Below are 8,384 nucleotides of genomic sequence, written 5' to 3'. Positions count from 1 at the left end.
CTATGATAAGTGGATCTACGGTGGTGCTCCCTTCATGAGTGTAATTTTCATGTCTATCCCTAGATTACTCTCTTATGGTGGTGTCAAACCTTTGCTTAGATCCTTGTTTATAGCGAGTGGTTAAGAGTTAATTATTTTAGATTAAGTTCTATATAGTTTTTAGATTTGGTTTTATCTTGATTTTTATGGATTAATAAGATTAGTGCTCATCATTTTTAGGTACATGCTAATCATCTTTTTTAAAATCCTATTCTCTAAATTTAGTGTAAAATTTCATCAAGCTATTTATAAACCCTAGTTTCCTTCAACATTTGCATAGTTTCTTTAGAATCTTGGCAAAAGTTTGGAAGATATTGGAGAATGATATGAAAATCTTGGTGCAAATTTCATCAAGAAAGTATACATATTATAGTTCTCTTGCAGATTTGAGCAGATTTATATGTAGATTATAGTTGTGTTGTAGATTTGTGCAAGGTTTGCTATGCAAATCTTGGTGTAAATTTCATCAAGAAAGTATACAGATTACAGTTCTCTTACAGATTTAAGTAGATTTATCTGTAGATTATAGTTTTGTTGTAGATTTAAATATAGGGTTTGCTATAAAAGTAGGTTTAGATTCTTCCTCAATGCCTGGAGTCTATCTTCTAGACTCTTGGGAAAATCTTGAAGTGTTATTTTTCCTTTCTAGAGATGGGGATTTTTAGGCTTAGCACGTTAGTGCGGCTCAAATTGTGCCACATCGTATTTCCTCATCTTCAATTCTTGTTATTTTACATTTGTCTCATCTTCAGTTCTATTACTACCTAGGAGTGAGAAAAACAATCACTTCTAATGGGAATAGCAACATCTCTACACCATCCATGGATGTAGAATATGCAGATGCTGAAAGTTAGAAATCTTTGTCATCTCCATCATCAACACATTAAACCTAACTTCCTCTCAAAGTTCATGTGATGGAGATGAATTTAGTCTTTCAATGGCTTTGTCTAGAGACATGTCTTGCCAACATTGCACCATCTATCAGTAGCACAAAATACTTCTCTTATACCACACTGACTACTACCTGTTGCATCTGTTGCTTTTGTAAAAGGGAAAACTCTATAATATGCTGAGTTTGATTTACCATTAAAAGTCTTTACTCTACGTATACTAGTTTATCTATTTATTTGAATCTATTTTTGAATAGCTCCATGAAGTACACATTTCCTAACCTTAGCCTATTACAAATGTTGTTGCATACAAATGAAGGAGTGATCTATAATGCTTCTCCAATAGCCAACACTTTAACCTTATGGTGTATGGAGCACCTTGGTTTCTACCGGTGGACTTGGTTTGATTCTTAGTAAGCTTAGTTGGTTGTACAAGGCAAGCTATAACGTAGGGCAAGAAACTTGTATTTCATATCTTACATGATATTTGTAGTCTTAATCAAGTTTTTGTCTCATCAATTCTTGTCAAGGTTAATGACTCATTAATGATCACATTGATTGACATTAATCCTTATTGTTAAACCACTTTCTTGATCAAGAAGTTCTTAGATAGCACTCAATCCTTAAGTGATGTAAAATGTGTCACAAAAGATAGTAAGAATTTGATCAATCTTGCATCTCTGACAAGATTCAATAATCTTGCTTTTCTTGCATCAATAACAGGAATCCAACAGTTGTTCTTTTCTTGCTTGAGTTTCAACAATGTTCATGGTTTCTTAAAGTTTACAGCAATTGTTTTTTAAAGAAACATAATTGCTTGCAAGATATGGTCCAGATTAGGAAAGATTTGATCAAGAATCACTCACTATTTCAATACTATTACATACATTGGTGACTTCAGGGGATTCATTTTATGTGGATCGATTGCTGCTAAAACAAAATGCTGATGTGAATGCATTGGACAAGGATGGGATATAATGCACTACAAAGAGAGGGTGTGCTAGATAAGAAAGAGACAATTGTGAGTTAACTTATTAGTGAAGATGTTACTATCTGTAACATTGAAGGGGTGACATTATTACATTATAGTGTGTTCAAATGGGATCTATAAACTTGGTGAGAGCATTTATCCATTGTGGGGTTGATGTGAACTCTTGTGATAAGTATGGTTAGGCACCAATGCGTTGTGTATGGTAAACCTAAGAACTAGGGTGTCATGCAATTGAAGTTCCAGTGAAGTTTACAATCTATGGTCGAAGAGCACGTTGGCCAGGAAGCTCGGAGGTCTGAGGGTCCTGAACTCCTATTGCATTAATCAGGATTCTACTTACAAGTACTTTGAGGTGATCCTTCATCCCGCACACATAGTAGTACGTAAATATCCAAGGACCAACTAGATTTTCAAGCCAGAGCTGGGTTTTCAGGCCAAGCAAGCCATTAGAGAGCTTTTTGGAGCTCTAAGCTTAGTGAGGCAAGGTACAAGCACTGTAGTCATAGCTATCACAAAGCTTTATGAAGCTCTAAGTCAACAACAAGCAAGTGAGCCATAGCTATCATTAGAGAGCTTTGTGAAGCTCTAAGCTCAGCAAAGAAGGGGCATTCATGGTCATCAAGCTCAAGGGGAAAAGATTGGTCACACCACCATAGCTTGCAATGATCTTGGTGTTATTGATACATATGGCTATATGGCATATGATGATCATGATTTTCTTTCATGGAGAGTAGTTTATGAGTCATGGTGTGATAGGATTGGGTCCTTGGAGGACATGTGTCATGCATGCTTACACATGTGTTGTTATCATAGTGGTGCGAGCCTTAACAGTTTTCTATGACTCATCCACGACATCTATTAGCTATCATCTCATCGATTCCCATTCACCTAGACAAATCCATTCATTATATTATGATATAGATGATGTGTCACATACATATGCACATATGATATTGATACTTGTACGCATGGTGATGATATTGACACATATACACATGATGATGATGTATGTGATAGTGATGTGTGTGAGTTAGATCATGTAGACATGATCTCGAGGGTAGGGATGGCATCGAGCATTGTGGGTGACGATACACCTATGTCTACTTACCTTTCTATAGGGATCATTTGGATGCATTAGATAATCATGAGGGTTTATTAGAGGATCGTGACCATTCAATTGATGATGCATTGGATGCCCATGAGTATTGTTAAAATTACAGCAATGTGATGAGCTATGGTGGATCAAATGCTAGAATCAACATCAGTAACAAAGTGATTAGATGATAATTAAGACGACGTGATTAGTGAGTAATTAACTAATAGCTTAATGTAGGCATGGATAATAAAAAACCAACAAATTCTCATTAGGCCAATGCCTCAATTTATAGAGTTTACATCCAAGCATCTAATCCCACTGATTTCTCCTTGATTCACTCCACCTCTTTTGCTTGATTCTCTCCACCTCTCCCAGAATATCTCCACACTTCCTAAATCTTCTCATGCTACCCTTTATTCTCTCCCAGTAGATTCTTCTCGCCTTTTCACAAGTTCTCTCACATTTACACATTCTCTTTTACAGCCTCTAGCCAAGGGCTTGTTCCCGCACATAGGATTCTAGGCTTGGCTCTGATACCATGTTAAAATTACAACAATGTGATGAGCTATGGTGGATCAAATACTAGAATCAACATCATTAACAAAGTGATTAGATGATAATTAAGATGTGATTAGTGAGTAATTAACTAATAGCTTAATTTAGGCATGGATAATCAAAAACCAGCAAATTCTCATTAGGCCAATGCCTCAATTTACAAAGTTTACATCCAAGCATCTAATCCCACTGATTTCTCCTTGATTCACTCCACCTCTTTTGCTTGATTCTCTCCACCTCTCCCAGAATATCTCCACACTTCCTAAATCTTCTCATGCTACCCTTTATTCTCTCCTAGTAGATTCTTCTCACCTTTTCAGAGGTTCTCTCATTTTGATGGATTTAGGTTGTTGTGTTTATGCTTGTGCCATATGTGTGAGAGCTGATTTGTTGAATGAGTCCAAATAATTATATATTCACATAATAGTAATTAGTTGTGAGTGAGTCTAATTAATTGCTACAACATGTTAATATTATTTTATTCAATGATTTGAATTTAATTATGACCTAACATTATGGATTGCATGAGTATAGGCTATGAGTATGAGGATGATGATGATGGGCATTGGACATGATGAACACCTGCCTAGGTATCTAGATTATTTTTATGTAAGTGCGCAATTTTGATTTATTATGGTTAGGCCCTGTGGTATATAATTGTTGGATAAAGGTTATGTTATTTTGATACCTTAGATATTGGATATAGAGTACTTTTTGTAAAAGAAAAGCTGGAGAAGTACTCTATTTATAGCTCCAAGGGCTATTTTTGATAATATGATAAAGATATTGTGTGTGGGAGAAGGAGCCACATACGTTCGAGGAGGGGGGGAGGAGGAGATTGTACCCAATCTTGTATATTTGATTATTATCTTATGTGTTTGTTCTATTTTTTTAGGTTTGATATTCTGTTTATAGTATTTTAATTATTCTTCTATTTATTTGGTTAATATGGGCAAGGAAAATCTCCATGTACAAGATCCTTTGACAATTTATCCCAAACATAAATAAATTTAAAAACTCCTTCAGTGAACTCACGTGATACACTTACATTATTTTAATTGACCCCCTTGAGAAGGATTCCATTAACAATAGATGTTGACTATATTATAATTTTTAGGAAAAAAAATTGCCAATGTTGCCAAGTCAAAAGAGCAACATGCATGAGTTGAAATAAAACAAGCTTGCCATAGTTATATTATTATTAGGTGATTGTGGATTAATTAACTTTTACTAAGGCTTTGGTAATGTCTCCACATATAGTTCATATATGTAAGAATAAGTTGAAACTTGCTTGTTAAGTGGATTAGTGACTTGAGGGGTTAACTTTATAGAAATCCTATATATCATGTGTATTTTTTAAATCCCACTTTTTGTGAATTTTGAAAACGACTCGCTTATCTATATAAACTTACATTTTTTAAATGCATTGAAATTAAAAAAAACCATTTTATGTAGATACATTTTTGTAAACTTATCCTAACAATGTGAGTTAAAAAACCCTTTGATGAACTCACCTGATAATTGAGGTTAATGATAGAGATTCTAAGGTTGTTGGATTTTTTGGGCATTAAGTATTCATGATTGGATGGATACTGAATGAACAGGAAATTATTGGATTACCACAGATCCAATAATTTTTCCAATTTTCTTAGTGAAAACTTCAAGGTTTGACACAAAAGTCTAGTTCAAAATGACAATAAATATTACGAGCCCAAAAGGCCACAATGAGTTGGCTTTATTATCGAGGCTAGGTCGAGTGTGCCTTGGGCACGCACCCAATGTGAGAAAGATCTGTTACCGGGACTCCAAGCCTACATCAATGGGTAGTGTGTGTGCTTTTTACTAGGATTCCAAGCCTATATCAATAAGCAGTGTGCACATAATCTCCAGGTGGCAGGATTCTTGAGAGATGAGAGGACCATGTACCAGTTAAGTCAGTGCTAGCTAGCCTAATAGTTGCAACGGCTTCAATATTATTATTGATTGGTTACGACGAGAAGTGGTCTCGACCTTCTTGGCGTAAATACTCCGGCCGGAGACTCATGAGGAGGAGCTGGCGTAAATAAAATCCATTGAGGAGGAGGAGGAGGCTGCTTAAGTGAGATGATATACGAATCATAATTTAGCATGCTACACTCTTATACTACTTGTTGCATGATGATGCTAAATAATCCATTCATGATGAGGAGGGGAGGAGGGGGATCGAGGGGTACTTAAGTGATATGGTACGCGTGCCGCATATGAATCCTTTAGCATCATGCAACAAGTAGTAGACTAGAGCGTAGTAGCTGCTGCCTGCCGCGGCCCGCTAGCTCTAGCAGCAGGGCGCACAAGACCAGGTAGGTGGTGGCAGAAGTCCGTAGAGCTAGAACATTATAGTCGTACAAACAAGCTGCAGCCACATTCTTTATAACTATAGCTGGTATTAGACCTTGTGGTGGTCAGTTTAATGCTGCAACAGCTGTGAGCGCGTGTAGCGTTCTGACGTTTGCTCATGACCAGTGGAGTACTGAGCATCGTGTTTACTGTGCTGATTATCCAGAAGCAGGGAGTATTTTACAGAACTGACGTTCTTCAGTCGAAGGGAGCATCTCTAGTATGAACGAGTTCTTGTCCGAATCAGAGCCAGCGCGCGCGAATTCCTTCAATCGGCCATGGCGATGAATGCCGAAACTGCTCGCACAGTTCTTGGAGCCGTAGGTACTGCGACTGCCATCTCTGTACCAGCGCCATCTGTTTTGTTAGATGTTAGAACTGCTGTTGCCTCTTAGAGTCTAGCTTAATCATGAGCTGCTTTTCTTTGCAGGCAATTTCTTATCGCTGTTCCTGTTCCTCTCCCCGATGTAAGTGAATATCCAGCTTCTTCTGTCCTGGCTTCGTGGCTAATCAAATGTAGCGGCTAGACTAACCTGTGCTGGCAATATGATTCGATGTCCTGGACTGCCGTTTTGCTGTTGCAAAGTATTCATACCATGATCTGCAATTTGCTGGCTTTGATCCGTGAAGACTCTTCATCTGTCTGTTGCAGTCTCACTTTTGTAAAGATTGTGAAATGGAGATCCACCAGAGATTTCTCCTCGCTGCCCTACGTTCTAACATTCCTCAACTGTCTTCTGTGGATCTTCTATGGTGTGCCGGCTGTTCATCCTCACAGCCTGCTTGTGCTCACAATAAACTCCGCAGGAGCTTTCTTCGAGGTGATCTACATCAGCATCTTCTTCAATCTCACCACCAGGAATGAAAAGGTGCACAAAAAACGATCACGCGTTCGTCTTCAAGAAATAGTTAACGTTAGTTGTCTTTGAAACGTTGTTTGTAATCTGTCTTCTTCTCCTGCTTGCAGCGCAAGCTGATGGCCTATCTCGTCGCAGCGATGGTTGTTTTCACCGCCGTTGTGTTTCTGACCTTAACATTCGCGCAGACTCAAGAGACAAGAACGTTGGTGGTGGGGAGCATCTGTGCCGTCGTAGGGACTTGCATGTACGCTGCGCCTCTTACCGTCATGGTGAGCAAAATTTTGAAGCCTGTAACTTTGAAACAGGCGTGGTTACTCGGTTTACACAAGGAAGAAGAGTTGAAGTTTCACAAACTAATTTAAAACTTCATTCAGTCCGTTGTCTGAACTTTTATTTGATAGCTGCACTTGTTGGTAAAATCGGCTCTTAGGGATTAATACAAAGTATTGGCTGCATAAATTTTAGGCAACAGAGCTGATTTACGTCATAATTAGGAGCCAGACCTAATTCACGTTCAGGACGTCAATATATTCGTCCGTTTTACTCTGTTTGATCTTGCCTTCGCTGCCTTTCGCCGCTGCAATGGCGTCCTTGTAGTGTGGAGTACTATGGACAGTAAATGTTTCGCAGCTCAACTCTAATATAGTCTTGTTTTGTGTGGCATAGCAAACATGTCCATGCGGTGTTTTAACAGAAACCTCAATGGTCTGATGTTACGCAGCAATAACGCGTAATTACCAGTAACCACGTTCAAATTTTTGCTCAATGTTCCCATGTAAGACGCAGTTTTTATATGAAGTGCTTGGACTCGTGTACTGCGGGCTGACGGCAGCGATGGCGTTTCAGAAACGTGTGATAGCTACAAAAAGCGTCGAATACATGCCGTTTACCTTGTCTCTGGCTTCTTTACTCAACGGCCTTGTATGGACCGCCTACGCAACTTTACACTTCGACATCTTTGTGACGGTGAGCTTCTAATCTGAAAAGATCTCAAGAACAACGACTTGATTTCTGATGCAGAATAAATGCCTACACTTTATGTGTTTTGCAGATCCCGAATGGAGTGGGAATCGTCATGGGTACTTTCCAGCTCGCCCTTTACGCGGCCTTCTGCAGAAGTCATGAACTAGGAGCCCCAGCTGCACAAGAATGATCTGGGTCGGATCACAACTGCTGAATTTTAGTTCTCAACATTAGTAGAATTGGATTTCGCAATATTCGTTCGGGACCTGGTTCGAAAAAAGCTCTAAATTGCTAACAGCAAGTGCCCTCGAGCACATGGGCGATGTTCTTGCCAGTCAGTTTTCCTCGAGTTAAATTTACGTCACACGCAACAGTGGAATCTGCAGAGGTTTAAAACAAGAGTTTGGCTGAAGCTTGGAATTGTTTTTATTTCTATTATTTGAATATTTTCTGCTAGAATTTTGTGAGGACGAGTACAAGACCTAGTATTGTGTTTCTTTAGAATTTAGGGACATTTATTGTTGAAACTTACTCCTATAACGCTGTCGACAGGTAGATGCAGAGGCATATAGATATCTTACTGTTTGTTTGTTTTTTTTGGGATAAAAATGTGT

The 8,384-nt window shown here is 38.4% G+C and overlaps 1 protein-coding gene across 1 annotated transcript; it reads left to right on the top strand.

Moving 5' to 3' along the window:
- Positions 1–6,503: 6,503 nt before the first annotated feature.
- On the top strand, positions 6,504–7,982 carry LOC147631443 (bidirectional sugar transporter SWEET4-like). The gene is made up of 4 exons (XM_086809189.1): positions 6,504–6,816; positions 6,915–7,076; positions 7,654–7,773; positions 7,859–7,982. The coding sequence occupies exons 1-4, from the start codon at positions 6,544–6,546 to the stop codon at positions 7,958–7,960; spliced, it is 657 nt and encodes a 218-aa protein (XP_086665315.1). The 5' UTR covers positions 6,504–6,543; the 3' UTR covers positions 7,961–7,982.
- Positions 7,983–8,384: the final 402 nt, after the last annotated feature.

This window comes from Cibotium barometz, chromosome 15, assembly GCF_041138505.1.
Source record: "Cibotium barometz isolate CiBa-2024 chromosome 15, ASM4113850v1, whole genome shotgun sequence".
Classification (NCBI taxonomy): Eukaryota; Viridiplantae; Streptophyta; class Polypodiopsida; order Cyatheales; family Cibotiaceae; genus Cibotium; species Cibotium barometz.
Note: the sequence above shows the minus strand (reverse complement) of the source record. Positions and strands in the feature narration are given on the sequence as shown.

Coding starts and splice junctions, on each gene's coding strand:
- LOC147631443 (XM_086809189.1), top strand. CDS start 6,544: ATGATCTGCAATTTGCTGGCTTTGATCCGTGAAGACTCTTCATCTGTC. Junction 6,817..6,914: donor TCACCACCAGGAATGAAAAG/GTGCACAAAAAA, acceptor TCCTGCTTGCAG/CGCAAGCTGATGGCCTATCT. Junction 7,077..7,653: donor CTGCGCCTCTTACCGTCATG/GTGAGCAAAATT, acceptor ATGGCGTTTCAG/AAACGTGTGATAGCTACAAA.